Source organism: Oncorhynchus mykiss, chromosome 2, assembly GCF_013265735.2.
Source record: "Oncorhynchus mykiss isolate Arlee chromosome 2, USDA_OmykA_1.1, whole genome shotgun sequence".
In the NCBI taxonomy this organism is placed as follows: Eukaryota; Metazoa; Chordata; class Actinopteri; order Salmoniformes; family Salmonidae; genus Oncorhynchus; species Oncorhynchus mykiss.
In genome coordinates this window covers 50495872-50514151 of record NC_048566.1, presented here as the reverse complement: position 1 = coordinate 50514151, position 18280 = coordinate 50495872, and the positions used below count along the sequence as shown (strand labels likewise).

At 44.0% G+C, this 18280-nt stretch overlaps 1 protein-coding gene across 7 annotated transcripts in view; it reads left to right on the top strand.

The window, feature by feature from the left end:
* LOC110491068 (La ribonucleoprotein 1, translational regulator) overlaps positions 1-18280 on the top strand; it is an 86676-nt gene that overhangs the window by 47156 nt on the left and 21240 nt on the right. For 6 of the 7 annotated variants that reach the window (XM_036950070.1, XM_036950051.1, XM_036950081.1 and 3 more), the window contains 2 exons: positions 5887-6064; positions 15685-15881. In XM_036950070.1, coding sequence (XP_036805965.1) covers positions 5887-6064; positions 15685-15881 — 375 coding nt within the window. The remainder of the gene's footprint in view (positions 1-5886; positions 6065-15684; positions 15882-18280) is intronic. The other variant, XM_036950061.1, reaches the window with a different exon arrangement.

Here is an 18280-nt window from a genome sequence, read left to right as displayed (position 1 = left end):
TCTATCAATCTACAAAAGTATGTGGACACCCCTTACAATGTGGTGATTTGGCTATATCAGCCACACCTGTTGCTGACAGTTATATTCAATCGATCACACAGACATGCAATCTTGATAGACAGACAAACATTGGCAGTAGAATGACCTTACTGAAGCAGCCGCCCACAAGCCTAAGATCACAATGCGAAGTGTCAGCTGGAGTCGTGTACATTTTGCTGCCATTGGACTCCGGAGCAGTGGAAATTTGTTCTCTGGAGTGGGGAATCACACTTCACCTTCTGGCAGTCCAACGGACTAATCTGGGTTTGGTGGATGCCAGGAGAACACCACTTGCCCCAATGCATAGTGACAACTGTACAGTTTGGTGGAGGAGGATTAATGGTCTGGGGCTGTTTTTCATGGTTCGGGCTAGGCCCCTTAGTTCTAGTGAAGAGATCTTAATGCTACAGCATACAATTACATTCTAGACGATTCTGAGCCTCCAACTTTCTGGCAACAGCTTGGGGAAGGTCCTTTCCAGTTTCAGCATGACACTACACCCGTACGCAAAGTGAGGTCCATACAGAAATGTTTTTTCGAGATAGGTGTGGAAGAATTGACTGGCCTGCACAGAGCCCTGATCTCAACCCTATCGAACACCTTTGGGATGAATTGGAACGCAGACTACGAGTCAGGCTTTTCCTTCACTCTGCGGTCCAACTCATCCCAAACCATCTCAATTGGGTTGAGGTCGGGTGATTGTGGAGGCCAGAACATCTGATGCAGCACTCCATCACTCTCCTTCTTGGTCAAATAGCCCTTACACAGCCTGGAGGTGTGTTGGGTCATTGTCCTGTTGAAAAACAAATGATAGTCCAAATAAGCACAAACAAGATGGGATGGCGTATCGCTGCAGAATGCTGTGGTAGCCATGCTGGTTAAGTGTGCCTTGAATTGTAAATAAATCACCGATAGTCACCAGCTGCAATTTCTGAGGCTGGTAACTCTAATGAACTTCCGCAGCAGAGGTAACTCTGGGTCTTCCTTTCCTGTGGTCCTCGTGAGAACCAGTTCCATCATAGCACTTGATGGTTTTTGTGACTGCACTTGGAAGAAACTTTCAAAGTTTTTGAAATGTTCCGGATTGACTGACCTTCATGTCTTAAAGTAATAATGGACTGTTGTTTCTCTTTGCTTATTTGAGCTGTTCTTACCATAATATGGACTTGGTATTTTTCCAAATAGGTCTATCTTCTGTATACCACCCCTACCTTGTCACAACACAACTGATTGGCTCCAACGCATTACGAAGGAAAGACATTCCACAAATGAACTTTTAACAAGGCACACCTGTTAATTTAAATGCATTCCAGGTGACTACCTCATGACGCTGGTTGAAAGAAGGCCAAGTGTGCAAAGCTGTCATCAAGGCAAAGGGTGGCGACTTTGAAAGATCTTGACTATAAAATACATTTTGATTTAACACTTTTTTGGTAACTACATGATTCTATGTATTATTTCGTAGTTTTGATGTAGAAAATAGTAAAAAGAAAAATATGAAAACCCTTGAATGAGTAGGTGTCAACTTTTGACTGGTACTGTATGTATGCATAGTGCATTAGGAAAGTTTTCAGACCCCTAGACTTTTTCCATATTTTTATGTATTCTTAAATTGATTCAATTGTATTTTTTCCTCATCAATCTACACACAATACCCTATATTAACAAAGCAAAAAATATCACATTTACATAAGTAATCAGACCCTTTACTCAGTGCTTTGTTGAAGCACCTTTGGTAGGAATTACAGCCTTGAGTCTTCTTGGGTATGACGCTACAAGCTTGGCACACCTGTATTTGGCGAGCTATTTTCAGGTCTCTCCAGAGATGTTCGATTGGGTTCAAGTCCGGGCTCTGGCTGGTCCACTCAAGGACATTAAGAGACTTGTCCCGAAGCCACTCCTGCATTGTCTTTATGTGTGCTTAGAATCGTTGTCCTTTTGGAAGGTGAACCTTTGCCCCAGTCTGAGGTCCTGCGCACTCTGGAGCAGGTCATCAAGGATCTCGCTCTACTTTGCTCCGTTCATCTTTCCCTTGGAGACAAGTCAGGGTCCAGTCCCTGCCGCTGAAAAACATCCCCACAGCATGATGCTGCCACCACTATGCTTCACTGTAGGGATGGTGCCAGGTTTCCTCCAGATGTGACACTTGGCATTCAGGCCAAAGAGATCAATCTTGTGTTCATCAGACCAGCGAATGCCTTTTGGCAACTCTTAGCGGGCTGTCATGTGCCTTTTACTGAGGAGTGACTTTTGTCTGGTCACTCCCAGAAAGGCATGATTGGTGGAGTGCTGCAGAGATGCTTGTCCTTCTGGAAGGTTCTCCCATCTCCACAGAGGAACTCTGGAGCTCTGTCAGTGACCATTGGGTTCTTGGTCACCTCCCAGACCAAGACCCTTCTCCCCTGATTGCTCAGTTTGGCCGGGCAGCCAGAGCTCTAGGAAGAGTCTTGTTGGTTCCAAACTTCCTCCATTTAAGAATGATGGAGACCACTGTGTTGTTGGACCTTCAATACTGCATACATTTTTTGGTGCCCTTCCCAGATCTGTGCCTCGACAATATCCTGTCTCAGAGCTCTACAAACAATTCCTTCAACCTCATGGCTTGGTTTTTGCTCTTGGGTGCACTGTCAACTGTGGGACCTTATTTAGACAGGTGTGTGCTTATCCAAATCATGTGTAATCCATGGAATGTACCACAGGCTGACTCTAATCAATTTATAGAAACATTTCAATGATGATCAATGAAAACCGGATGCACCTGAGCTCAATTTCTCTGAATACTTATGTAAATAAGATACATTTTTATTTTTTTGAGATTTGAAAAATTACTGAAACCTGTTTTCGCTTAGTCATTGTGTCGAATGGCAATGCTCTTAACCGCAAGGCTACCTGCCACACACTTTAAACCCCATATGCTCCTTTGACACCCCTTTTTGAAAGTCACTGAGATTTCTTTTTTAGCCATGGTAGCCAAAATAATGGGCAACTGGGCATTTTTATACATGACCATAAACTGAGAAATGGAGAGGGATTCTTCTGCCCTTAATGCATCACCATCAAGCAGCTTAGAGAAGAGATCCTCCGGCTGTGAGAAAAGGATAACCTTTCTAAGTACACCGACCGTGCTGTAACCCAAGCAAACCCAATCTCAATTTTAAATGCCTCCCAAAGAAAAGCTGTTGATTAGTCGGGCGACGTTTATTTGTCCCAATTCAATGAACAGATGCTAAGCTCAACTCCATGGGAGACTGGACACTCGCAAGGCCCTTCATCTATCCGAGAAGATCTGATCCAGCTATCAAACAGCTTCGCTCCACTTGAGACCGACCTAACAGCCCCGGGGGTCAGCACGGATCCTGGGAATATACCAGAAACCCGCGCCTAGTGTCACCCACACCCACGGCCACCCCATACAGTTCAGCAGGTCGCTGACTCAAGACAGAACGGTCTCGTGCCATCCTCCACCTTTCTGGGGTTTCCGATGCCATCTGCTGGTGCGAAGAGTCAAGTTAGCCTGATTTGAAGCCTCCATCTGCCCTGCCTGGGGCAGTCCCATCCCCCTCTTCCTTTCCCATCGGGTTCCATCACGGGCACCATCACTGTGGGCAGCTCGAAACGACCAAAGGTCCACTGTCACCCAGGAGCCCGTATCATGATATCAACTCCCTCCTGCCCATGGTTCTGGACAACTACTCCAATATTGACACCATCGTCACTCAAATATGTTTTAATGACCTCCGCTTTAGGCGATCTGAGGAACTTAGGGAGGACTACAAAGAAAAATGTAACACCCTCGCGAGCACAGGGAGGTGAATAATTATCTGTCCCCCTCCCGTGCTATCGAAGGGGTTTGGAAAGTTTTCAGCCGACTCGTTGCCCTAAACAAGAATCTGATGAAACTTTGCAGCGACAGGAATGTCTCCTTCTGTGATAATTTGAATTTGCTGTGGGTACAACGAGCACTTTTTAAGAGACGGGATTCACCCTAACCACAGGGGTTCCAGAATTATTTCCAGAAACATTTATGAACTGTTTTAGAGACTGATGGACAGGGTCTGGTAGTTCTCCAGTCCTCACTATAAGCAACACAGGACTTGTGAGTAACTGAATTGATGTTCCTTCCGCTAACTGTGTCTTCTAGTGAGTTTATACAAAATGTCTTCTACCATTCTGATAGATTGGAGTCTGTCAGAAAACCTGATTTTCAACGTTAATAGTTTGGTTATTCCTTTCGTTACCTCAACGCCGACGCCCCAGGGGCAGAGTGGACTATGGACTTTATCCAACATGTTACTGGGCCCACCCATAACCTCAGCCATACTCTGGACCTGGTTATTACCAAGGAGCTTTCTACTGGGCCCACCCATAACCACAGCCATACTCTGGACCTGGTAATTACCAAGGGGCTTTCTACTGGGCCCACCCATAACCACAGCCATACTCTGGACCTGGTTATTACCAAGGGGCTTTCTACTGGGCCCACCCATAACCTCGGCCATACTCTGGACCTGGTTATTACCAAGGGGCTTTCTACTGGGCCCACCCATAACCTCGGCCATACTCTGGACCTGGTTATTACCAAGGGGCTTTCTACTGGTCCCACCCATAACCACAGCCATACTCTGGACCTGGTTATTACCACGGGGCTTTCTACTGGGCCCACCAATAACCACGGCCATACTCTGGACCTGGTTATTACCAAGGGGCTTTCTACTGGGCCCACCCATAACCACAGCCATACTCTGGACCTGGTTATTACCAAGGGGCTTTCTACTGGGCCCACCCATAACCACAGCCATACTCTGGACCTGGTTATTACCAAGGGGCTTTCTACTGGGCCCACCCTTAACCACAGCCATACTCTGGACCTGGTTATTACCAAAGGAGCTTTCTATTGACATCCCCTTGTTGATGTTGCTTTATCTAAATGTGATGTCTTTGTGGTAGATCACAATCATTAGGCTGGTTATCAGTCAAGCAAAACCTGATGAGAATGTTGTGCCCTAGCCTACAATGGAAAGGCATATGGATTTATATTTTTTAGACAGAGCACACATTACACCAGTTTTAAAGTCTGTCTGCGCTGGCTGCCTGTGAGTTTTAGAATTCATTTAAATATTATTCTATTGGTTTTTAAATCAATCCACGATTGTGCACCCCAATACATTTTAGACATGGTTTTAAGTTATGTAACCAGTAGTTCCCTCAGGTCCTCTGGCACTGGCCTTTTAACTATCCCGAAGCCTAGGACCAAGAGGCATGGAGAGGCAGCCTTTAGTTATTATGCCCCCAGCCTCTGGAATAGCCTGCCAGAGAACCTGAGGGGGACCTTGAGACATGGAGAGACAGCCTTTAGTTATTATGCCCCCAGCCTCTGGAGTAGCCTGCCAGCGAACCTGAGGGGGGCCGAAACAGTGAACATAATTAAGAGATCTTAAAACACACCTTTTTAGCACTGCTTTTCCTTAGGGTGCTTTTTAGTCTGATTTTATTGTGATTCTTAAAACAATATATACCCTCTGTAGAAAATATTTCAGTTTACTTTTTTTTCTGTGAAGCATATTCTGTTGCATCCATGTCTGAAATGTGCTGTATATAGTGCCTTTGGAAAGTATTCTAACCCCTTGACTTTTTCCACATTTTGTTTTCCAAAGGCACTTGATTTGATGATGAGATTTTAATTGCTTAATGAACTCTGGAACAACACCTGTGTGGAACCACCTGCTTTCAATATACGTTATATACCTCATTTACTCAAGTGTTTTCTTTATTTTGACAGTTGCATGTAGATGCATACTATATCATTGTGTTTAATACCCTCAACACTTTTTAAAAATCTACCCGTAGTCTTTGAAGGACAGCAAAGAGGTGGAAATCATTGACATGAAGATCCGTCGGAAGGTGGAGCCGGAGAAGTGGCCACTTCCTGGCCAGTCCATGGGACCGGACCACAACCAGGTGGACCTGACCCAGCTCATCCACTGCCCCGAGTTCGTGCCCCGGCAGATGCCCACTAAGCAGACAGGTATAGTAGCTATACCCCCTAGCCAGCCACACACTATACAACTGATAGAGACTGAATGTACTCAGATCTTCAACCAAAACCTAAAATGTAATAAAGTATAACCGAATGAGCAAATAACTCAATGTTGATACTTATATCATTTATTTACAGCGCCTTCAGAAAGTATTCATACCCCTTGACTTATTCCACATTCTTCTTGTTACAGCCTGAATTCTAAAAGGATTAAATACATTTTCTTTTTCACCCATCTACACACAATACACCATAATGACAAAGTGAACATGTTTTTAGACATTTTTACAAGTTTTATTGAAAATTATATACAGAAATGTCTCATTCACACCCCTGAGTCAATACATGTTAGACTCACCTTTGGTAGCGATTTACAGCTGTGAGTCTTTCTGGGTAAGTCTCCCTAAGAGCTTTGCAAACCTGGATTGATACAATATTTGCACATTTTTATTAATCTTCCAGCTCTGTCAAGTTGATCGTTGGTAGTTGATTTAAGTCAAAACTGTAACTCGATTAGCAACTTCAATGTATATTTATTGTTTTAGGTTATTTTCCTGCTGAAAGGTGAAATTTGTTTCTCTGTGTCTGTTGGAAAGCAGGCTGAACCAGGGTTTCCTCTAGGATTTTGCCTGTGCTTCGCTTTATTGCTTTTCTTTTTTTCCCCAAAACACTCCCTAGTCCTTGCCGATGACAAGCATACCCCCAACATGATGCAGCTGCAACCATGCTTGGAAATATGAAGTGGTACTCAGTGATGTGTTGGATTTGCCCCAAACATAACACTAAGGGGTGTTCAGGGCATAAAGTACATTTCTTTCCCACTTTTTTTGCAGTTTACCTTCCTTATTGCAATTTGTTTTGTTTTTTTTACAAAACAAGCATGTTTTGTAAGAAATAAAATGATGTACAGGCGTCCTTCTTTTCACTCTGTCATTTAGGTTGGTGTTGTGGAGTAACTACAATGTCCTTAGTTTTCTCCTATCACAGCCATTAAACTCTGTTTTTTGACCTCAGGGTGAAATCCCTGAGACGCTTTCCTTCCTTTCCGGCAACTGAGTTAGGAAGGACGCCTGTAACTTTGTAGTGACTGGGTACATCATCAAAGTGTAATTAATAGCTTCACCTTGCTCAAAGGGATATTCAATGTCTGTTTTTTTGTACCCATCTACCAAATAGGTGCACTTATTTGCGAGGCGTTTGAAAACATCCCTGGTCTTTGTGGTTGAATCTGTGTTTTGAAATTCACTGCTCCGACTGAGGGGACCGTACAATTATCTGTATGTGTGGTGTACAGAGATTAGGTAGTTATTCAAAAATCATGTTGCTCACAGAGTCCGTGTAACCTGTTAAGCACATTTTTACTCCTGAACTTCTTCAGGCTGGCCTTGTCAAGTATTCAACCCGTTTAAGAAATTCCAGTTTCTCTTTTTTAATTCATCAGTAAAAATCTCAAAAAGCACAATTCCACTGACATTATGGGGTATTGTGTGTAGTCCAGGGACACAAAATATTAATTTGATAGAGCTTAAATTCAGGCTGGAACACAGCAAAATGTGGGGGAAAAGAAAGTGAATACTTTCTGAAGGCTCTGTAATTAACAAACTTATGCAACACCCAATGCCCCCCTTAGCTGTAATGACTGCAACCAAAATGATTCCTGTAACTGATGATCAGTCTCTTAACATCCCACTCTTCCATGCAGAACTGCTTTAACTCAGCAACATTTGTGGGTTTTCGAGCATGAACTGCTCGATTCAGATCCTGCCACATCTCAATCGGGTCCAGACTTTGACTAAGCCATTCCAGAACTTTACATTTGTTTGTTTTCAGCCATTCTCATGTAGACTTGTTTGTGTGTTCTGGATCTTTTGCTGGGTCTTGCTGCATGACCCAGCTGTGCTTCAGCTCACGTACGAATTGCCTGACATTCTCCATTAAAATGATCTATTACAGAACAGAATTCATGGTTCCTTCAATGACGGCAAGTCATCCAGGTCCTGAGGCAGCAAAGCATCCCCAATCCATCACATTACTACCACCAACATGCTTGACCGTTGTTATGATGTTCTTATTGTGGGATGCAGTATTTGGATTTCACCAGACATAATGGGACCCATGTCGTCCAAAAAGTTGACTTAAATTTAGCCAAAAAGCACCTGGATGATCATCAAGACTCCTGGAAGAATTTGTCAAAATGTGACCTTTCGGACAATCAGGAGGCTGGAAAGATTAGGCATGGGCTCTCTCAGATCCTCAAAGTCCTTCAACTACACCATTGATAGTGTCTTGACTGGCTGCATCTCTACCTATTACGGCAACTGCAAGGCACCCGTCCCAAGGCGCTACAGAGGGTGGTGAGTATGGCCCAGTACATCACTGGGGCCGAGCACCCTGCCATCCAGGACATCTATACCAGGGGGTGTCTGAGGAAGGCCCAAAATATTGTCAGATTCCAGCCACCCAAGCCATGGACTGTTCTCAATGCTACCGCACGGTAAGCAGTACCAGTCTGGAACCAACAGGAGCCTGAAACAGCTTCTACCCCCAAGCCATAAGACTGCTAAACAAGGCTGCTAAATAGCTAATCAAATTGCTACCTGGAATACCTGCATTTACCCTTTTTTTTTTAAACTGTCTTGCGCTGACTCTATCCACACCCTCTAGACTCTACCCGCACACATACAGTGGGGCAAAAAAGTACTTAGTCAGCCACCAATTGTGCAAGTTCTCCCACTTAAAAAGATGATTAAAAGATGATTAAAATGATTTTTAATGAATTTATTTGCAAGTTATGGTGGAAAATAAGTATTTGGTCACCTACAAACAAGCAAGATTTCTGGCTCTCACAGACCTGTAACTTCTTATTTAAGAGCCTCCTCTGTCCTCCACTCGTTACCTTATTAATGGCACCTGTTTGAACTTGTTATCAGTATAAAATACACCTGTCCACAACCTCAAACAGTCACACTCCAAACTCCACTATGGTCAATACCAAAGAGCTGTCAAAGGACACCAGAAACAAAATTGTAGACCAGCACCAGGCCTGGAAGACTGAATCTGCAACAGGTAAGCAGCTTGGTTTGAAGAAATCAACTGTGGGAGCAATTATTAGGAAATGGAAGACATACAAGACCACTGATAATCTCCCTCGATCCGGGGCTCCACGAAAGATCTGACCCCGTGGGGTCAAAATTATCACAAGAACGGTGAGCAAAAATCCCAGAACCACGCGGGGGGACCTAGTGAATGACCTGCAGAGAGCTGGGACCAAAGTAACAAAGCCTACCATCAGTAACACACCATGCCGCCAGGGACTGAAATCCTGCAGTGCCAGACGTGTCCCCCTGCTTAAGCCAGTACATGTCCAGGCCCGTCTGAAGTTTGCTAGAGAGCATTTTGGATGATCCAGAAGAAGATTGGGAGAATGTCACATGGTCAGATGAAACCAAAATATAGCTTTTTGGTAAAAACTCAACTCGTCGTGTTTTGAGGACAAAGAATGCTGAGTTGCATCCAAATAACACCATACCTACTGTGAAGCATGGGGGTGGAAACATCATGCTTTGGGGCTGTTTTTCTGCAAAGGGACCAGGACGACTGATCCGTGTAAAGGAAAGAATGAATGGGGCCATGTATCGTGAGATTTTGAGTGAAAACCTCCTTCCATCAGCAAGGGGATTGAATATGAAACGTGGCTGGGTCTTTCAGCATGACAATGATCCCAAACACACCATCCGGGCAACGAAGGAGTGGCTTCGTAAGAAGCATTTCAAGGTCCTGGAGTGGCCTAGCCAGTCTCCAAATCTCAACCCCATAGAACATTTTTGGAGGGAGTTGAAAGTCCGTGTTGCCCAGCAACAGCCCCAAAACATCACTGCTCTAGAGGAGATCTGCATGGAGGAATGGGCCAAAATACCAGCAACAGTGTGTGAAAACCTTGTGAAGACTTACAGAAAACGTTTGACCTCTGTCATTGCCAACAAAGGGTATATGACAAAGTATTGAGAAACTTTTGTTTTTGACCAAATACTTATTTTCCACCATCATTTGCAAATAAATTCATAAAAAATCCTACAATGTGATTTTTCTGGGGGGGGGGGGGGGGGGAAACTAATTTTGTCTGTCATAGTTGGTGTACCTATGATGCAAATTACAGGCCTCTCATCTTTTTAAGTGGGAGAACTTGCACAATTGGTGGCTGACTAAATACTTTTTTGCCCTACTGTATACTTACACTGACACCCCAACACACACACACATACATTTGTATATATGTGGACACCCCTTCAAATTCGTGGATTCATCATTTCAGGCACACCCATTGCTGACAGGTGTACAAAATCGAGTACACAGCCATGCAATCTCCATAGACAAATGCTGGCGGTAGAATGGCCTCACTGAAGAGCTCCCTGACTTTCAATGTGGCACCATCATAGGATGCCACCGTTCCATCAAGTCAGTTCGTAAAATGTCTGCCCTGCTAGAGCTGCCCTGGTCAACTGTAAGTGCTGTTATTGTGAAGTGGAAAAGTCTAGGAGCAACAACGGCTCAGCCGCGAAGTGGTAGGCCACACAAGCTCACAGAACGGGACCGTTGAGTTCTGTAGCGCGTAAATATGTCTGTCCTCTGTTGCAACACTCACTACCGAGTTTCAAACTGCCTCTGGAAGCAATGTCAGCACAATAACTGTTCGTCAGAAGCTTCATGAAATGGGTTTCCATGGCCGAGCAGCCGCACACAAGCCTAAGATCACCATGTGCAATGCCAAGTGTCGGCTGGAGTGGCATAAAGCTTGCCGCCATTGGACTCTGGAGCAGTGGAAATGCGTTCTCTGGAGTGATGAATCACACTTCATCTGGCAGTCCGACAAACATATCTGGGTTTTGCGGATGCCAGGAGAATGCTACCTGCCTGAATGCATAGTGCCAACTGTAAAGTTTGGTGGAGGAGAAAGAATGGTCTGGGGATGTTTCATGGTTCGGTCTAGGCCCCATAATTACAATAAAGGGAAATCTTTGGAAAGTATTCTGACCCCTTGACTTGTTACATTACAGCCTTATTCTAAAATGTTATATTTTTCTCATCAATATACACACAGTACCCCATAATGACAAAGCAAAAAACACTATCTTTTGTGCAAATGTATTAAACCTAAAAGGCGGGTACCTTATTTACGTAAGTATTCAGACCCTTTGCTATGAGACTCACAATTGAGCTCAGGTGCTGTTTCCATTGATCATCCTTGATGTTTCTACAACTTGATTGGAGTCCACCTATGGTAAATTCAATTGATTTGGACATGATTTGGAAAGGCACACACCTGTCTACACTACCGGTCAAAGTTTTAGAACCGCTACTCATTCAAGGATTATTCTTTTTTTTTTTTTTTGTATTTTCTACATTGTAGAATAATAGTGAAGACAAACTATAACTTGCACATATGGAATCATGTAGTAAAAAATAAAAGTGTTAAACAAATCATGAACATGATGGTTACTTGTGACAGAGCTCCAGAGTTCCTCTTTGGAGATGGGAGAAGCTTCCAGAAGGACAACCATCTCTGCAGCACTCCACCAATTGGGCCTTTATGGTGGAGTGGCCAGACGGAAGCCTCTCCTCAGTACAAGGCACATGACAGCCCGCTCGGAGTTTGCCAAAAGGCACCTAACAAGATTCTCTGTTCTGATGAAACCAAGATTGAACTCTTTTGCCTGAATGCCAAGTACCACGTCTGGTGGAAAACTGGCACCGCTCATCACCATGCCTACGGTGAAGCATGGTGGTGGCAACATCATGTTATGGGGATGTTTTTCAATGGCAGGGACTGAGAGACTAGGCGACATTGAGGGAAAGATGAACAGAGCAAAGTACAGAGAGATTCTTGATGAAAACCTGCTCCAGAGCGCTCCTGATCTCAGATTGGGGCGACAGTTCACCTTCCAACAGGACAATGACCCAAAGCACACTTTAAGACAACGCAGGAGGGACTTTGTGACAAGTCTCTGAATGTCCTTGAGTGGACCAGCCAGAGCCCGGACTTGAACCCGATTGAACATCTCTGGATAGACCTGAACATAGCTGTGCAGCAACTCTCCCCATCCAACCTGGCAGAGCTTGAGAGGATCTGCAGAGTAGAATGGGAGAAACTCCCCAAATACAGGTGTGCCAAGCTTGTAGCGTCATACCCAAGAAGACTCGAGGTTGTAATCACTGCCAAAGATGCTTCAACAAAGTGCTGAGTAAAGGGTTTGAATACTAATGTAAATGTGATATTTCATTTTTTTATTTATATATACATTTGTAAAATCTAAACCTGTTTTGCTTTGTCATTATGGGGTATTGTGTGTACAGTCGTGGCCAAAAGTTTGAGAATGACACAAATACTAATTTCCACGAAGTTTGCTGCTTCAGTGTCTTTAATGTTTTTGTCAGATGTTACTATGGACTACTGAAGTATAATTACAAGCATTTCATAAGTGTCAACGACTTTTATTGACAATTACATGAAGTTGATGCAACGAGTCCATATTTGCAGTGTTGACACTTTTTTCAAGGCCTCTGCAATCCGCCCTGGCATACTGTCAATTAACTTCTGGGCCACATCCTGACTGATGTCAGCCCATTCTTGCATAATATATGCTTGGAGTTTGTCAATTTGTGGGTTTTTGTTTGTCCACCCGCCTATTGAGGATTGACCACAAGTTCTCAATGAGATTAAGGTCTGGGGAGTTTCCTGGCCATGGACCTAAAATATTGATGTTTTGCTCCCCGAGCCACTTAGTTATCACTTTTGCCTTATGGCAAGGTGCTCCATCATGCTGGAAAAGGCATTGTTTGTCCACAAACTGTTCCTGGATGGTTGGGAGAAGTTGCTCTCGGGGATGTGTTGGGACCATTCTTTATTCATGGCTGTGTTCTTAGGCAAAATTGCGAGTGAGACCACTGCCTTGGCTGAGAAGCAGCCCCACACATGAATGGTCTCAGGATGCTTTACTGTTGGCATGACAGGACTGATGGTAACGCTCACCTTGTCTTCTCCGGACAAGCTTTTTTCCAGATGCCCCAAATAATAGGAAAGGGGATTCATCAGAGAAAATGACTTTACCCCAGTCCTCAGTATATTTTGCAGAATATCAGTCTGTCCCTGATGTTTTTCCTGGAGATAAGTGGCTTCTTTGCTGCCCTTCTTGACACCAGGCCATCCTCCAAAAGTCTTTGCCTCACTGTGCGTGCAGATGCACTCACACCTGCCTGCTGCCATTCCTGAGCAAGCTCTGTACTGGTGGTGCTCCAATCCCGCAGCTGAATCAAATTTTGGAGACAGTCCTGGCACTTGCTGGACTTTCTTGGGCGCCCTGAAGCCTTCTTCACAACAATTGAAACACTTTCCTTGAAGTTCTTGATGATCCGATAAATGGTTGATTTTAGGTGCAATCTTACTGGCAGCAATATCCTTGCCTGTGAAGCCCTTTTGTGCAAAGCAATGATGACGGCACGTGTTTCCTTGAAGGTAACCATGGTTGACAGAGGAAGAACATTGATTCCAAGCACCAGCCTCCTTTTGAAGCTTCCAGTCTGTTATTCGAACTCAATCAGCATGACAGAGTCATCTCCAGCCTTGTCCTCATCAACACTCACACCTGTGTTAACAAGAGAATCACTGACATGATGTCAGCTGGTCCTTTTGTGGCAGGGCTGAAATGCAGTGAAAATGTTCTTTGGGGATTCAGTTCATTTGCATGGCAAAGAGGGACTTTGCAATTAATCACTCTTCATATGCAAGCAGCATACCACCCTGCATACCACTGCTGGTTTGCTTCTGAAGCTAAGCAGGGTTGGTCCTGGTCAGTACCTGGATGGGAGACCAGATGCTGCTGGAAGTGGTATTGGAGGGCCAGTAGGAGGCACTCTTTCCTCTGGTCTAAAAAAATAAATATCCCAATACCCCAGGGCAGTGATTGTGTAGGGTGCCGTCTTTCGGACGGGACGTTAATCGGGTGTCCTGACTCTCTGAGGTCATTACAGATCCCATGGCACTTATCGTAATAGTATGGGTGTTAACCCCGGTGTCCTGGCTAAAATCCCAATCTGGCCCTCGAACCATCGCCGTCACCTAATAATCCCCAGTTTACAATTGGCTCATTCATCCCCCTCCTCTCCCCTGTAACTATTCCCCAGGTCGTTGCTGCAAATGAGAACGTGTTCTCAGTCAACTTACCTGGTAAAATAACGGATAAAAAAATAAAATAACATTCTGGAGTATATGCAAATTGCCATCATACAAACTGAGGCAGCAGACTTTGAAAATTAATATTTGTGCCATTCTGAAAACTTTTGGATTGAAGAGGGGGGAAAAAAACTATTTAATCCATTTTAGAATAATGCTGTAACGTAGCAAAAAAGTGAAGGTCTGAATACTTTCCGAATGCACTGTAGCTACCTCGACTACCTCGTACCCCTGCACATCGCCTCGTTACTGTATATGTTGTTTTTACTCGTTACTGTTATTCAGTGAATTTCTATACTCAAGTGTTGCTTTCAATTGCAGAAAAATCCCTGGTTAGGTTGCAGTCATTTGTAGTTGGTGGTGGCACAACAATTTGAGTGTTAAGGGGGGGAATTCTTTTTTTCCGACTGTAGGCATTGGGTGTTGCTTAACTTTGTTTATTAAATAAATGAAAGCATTCTCAATCAGAATAGGCTAGTGGGAGGGGCTATATCAGGACAGGCTCATTGTAATGGCTGGAATGAAATCTATGGAATGGTACCAAACGCATTTAAACAGTGTGTTTGATGCTGTTCCATTGGTTAAATTCCATCCCTTTAAAATTAGTCCATCCTTCTATAGCTCCTCCCACCAGCCTCCACTGCTATCAACATGTGTTATTTGTTCACTCAGGTTCTTTTTATCTAATATTGGGTTTTGGTTGAAGATCTAACATTCAGTGTCCACAATATGCAAAAATAGAGAAAATCAAAAACCTAGTCAGCCGCACCCACTTTAAGAGACTGGTCTAATAAAGAGACTATCGAACAGACGTGTGTGTATATATCTTTACATTATATCATTATCATTACATTCACTATCAAAACACAGTGATACTTAGCCATATAAAGTAGCTCTACCACCTAGCCAGCCACAATCACTATCTACGCGCTTGTTTCTTGCTATCCACTTACATCACAACGCTCAGGTGAAGGCTAAATGCTTCTGTACATTGGCTCAGTTGGAGCAGAACCCAGACACTTGTTCCCTAAGGACCGAGGTATACAGTGTAATACTGTGAGGTGTAAAACCATTGGATAAAAGGGCTTATTTCTTACTGCTTCTCTGTGAGTACACTGATTCAGTCAAGTGCTTTCCTGCTTTGTGTTTAATAGACAATGATTAGAAAACGCTTATTTAATCAGGTAGGACTGGTAGGTAGTTCAAGGGGTATGAGTGGTAGCTATGACTGCATCCCAAGCACACACTATAAACAGAATAGGGTGCCATTTGAGACACAACTATTGAAAGATAGCTGATATAGAGTGGGCTTACCCTCACTAGGCCACTCTGTAGGCTTGTCTAGTCTTGTGCTCACCTATAGAGTCAATCTAATCGACAGAGTCTGCTCCAGGGTCTCCCCGGTCTTCCACGCCCACCAGGGGCATGACCAGGGCCTCCATGCAGCCCAAGATGGAGCAGGACGTGTCCAACCTGAAGAGCATGCCCAAGGGACTGTCGGCCAGCCTGCCCGACCTGGACTCTGAGTCCTGGATCGAGGTGAAGAAGAGACCCAAGCCCTCCCCGGCCAGAACCAAGGTGAGTGGAGTTGGATCCAGCCACTCTATGTCCAGTTGAGTGGTCTGGCAATGAAAGACCATTATCCTACATCTGTAAAAACAAATCTCTATAACAAAGATCATTGTCGGTTCTATTTGTATGTATTTTTCTGTTGGAATTAACGGGAATATATGGGAATTAATATTAATATCATTTTAAATATAGTTGTTTTTTGCATTGGATATATTTATCATATGGAAACAAACATTTTAATCCTTCCAATCGAAATAATTCAATTTAGTTACAAATTGAAGTTTAATTAAATGAGTTGACTCTTCACATGGGATGATTTTGCTGAACAACGAAAGGGAATATTAAAAAATCCCCAATGATCCATCGTATCTCCCAAAAACTTTTTCAACATACATCAAGAAATTAATTGTCTTCCTCTCAGGCTTCCATGTCTTCTCCCTGGACCTCCTCAATATCCACCTCTTGAACATCAGACTCTGAGGCCTCATCTTCACTGTCACTTTCCAACCTTGAGGATGGCTTGTTGTCAGGCTCAAAAAGCCTCAAATTTGCCTGTATGGCCACCAATTTTTCAACCCTTGTATTGGTCAGCCTGTTGCGTGCTTTGGTGTGTGTTCCCAAACAAGGACCAGTTGAGGTGGCTGATATTGGTGGGATTTTGAGGATGTTGGAGGCAACAGGAGAAAGAGCCTCAGATCCACAAAGTCCCTTCCACCAGGTGGCTGATGAGATATGTTGGCACGACTGCCATATTGCATCTCCCTCCCAAAGCCTTTGCTTGGTAGTGTACTTCGCCACACTGCCAAGAACCTTGCCCTCATCCAGGCCAAGGGGGTGAGACACGGTTTGTGATGACATCATAGGCCTTGTTGAGCTCTGCACCAGACAGGATGCTCTTGCCAGCATACTTTGGGTCCAACGTGTACGCTGCGGCGTGTATGGGCTTCAGGCAGGAGTATTCATGCTTTTTGACCTATTTCAGAACTGCAGTTTCTCTGCTTGGAGCAACAGTGAAGTGGGCAGGGCAGTACGGATTTCTTCTCTTACATCTGCAAGCAGAGTCTGAACATCAGACAGGATGGCATTGTCTCCCTCAATCTGTGGAATGGCTACTGCTATAGGTTTCGGAGGTTTCAGGCTGCTTACCACTCTCTCCCAAAATACATAATCCTGGAGGATCCTCTTGATGGGGCTGTCCATATCGGCAGACTGTGATATGGCCATTTCTTGGAGAGACTCCTTCCCCTCCAGGTGACTGTCAAACATGATGACAACACCACCCCAACGGGTGTTGCTGGGCAGCTTCAATGTGGTGCTCTTATTCTTCTCACTTTGCTGATATAACTTGATGACCCTTCACATACATAACCATTTCCTTGGCTCTCTTGTAGAGTGTATCCATTGTTTTCAGTGCCATGATGTCCTTGAGGAGCAGATTCAATGCATGAGCAGCACAGCCAATGGGTGTGATGTGAGGGTAGGACTCCACTTTAGACCAAGCAGCCTTCATGTTCGCTGTCTGTCACCTGTGCAAATACCTTCTGGGGTCCAAGGTCATTGATGACTGCCTTCAGCTCATCTGCAATGTAGAGACCGGTGTGTCTGTTGTCCCTTGTGTCTGTGCTCTTGTAGAATACTGGTTGAGGGGTGGAGATGTAGTTAATTATTCCTTGCCCACGAACATTCAACCACCCATCAGAGATGATTGCAATACAGTCTGCTTTCTCTATGATTTGCTTGACCTTCACTTCAACTCTGTTGAACTCTGCATCCAGCAAATGAGTAGATAAAGCATGTCTGGTTGGAGGGGTGTACGCTGGGCGAAGAACATTCCGAAATCTCTTCCAATACACATTGCCTGTGAGCATCAGAGGTGAACCAGTTGCATACACAGCTCGAGGAAGACATTCATCAGCATTTCTCGGACTACGTTCCTCCATTGAGTCTAAAAAACTTCTGATTCCAGGAGGACCATGAGCTGTTGCTATTGATTATGTTTCTGATTCATCATTTTCACCTCAAATAGAAGTAGAGGGACTTGTCAGGGGTTGTTGTGAGCGCTGAGGGAACTTTATGCACCTGGCCAGATGATTCTGCATCTTTATTGCATTCCTCACATATGATTTGGCACAGTATTTGCAAATGTACACAGCTTTTCCTTCTACATTAGCTGCAGTGAAATGTCTCCACACATCAGATGGTGCCTGTGGCATTTTCCTGTAAAGATTATTTTAAAAAGTGAGTAAAAAAACAAATACAATTCCATGTACAGATAAATAGATAAGCAGCTAGATTAAACAACTCCTTTGTAAGATAACTGTTTTAAAATGAAACATGTATAGAAACAGGTGAATTAACACTCCTCAGTTAGCAGGCTCAAGCAAGCTAAAACCCACATGGTAGCA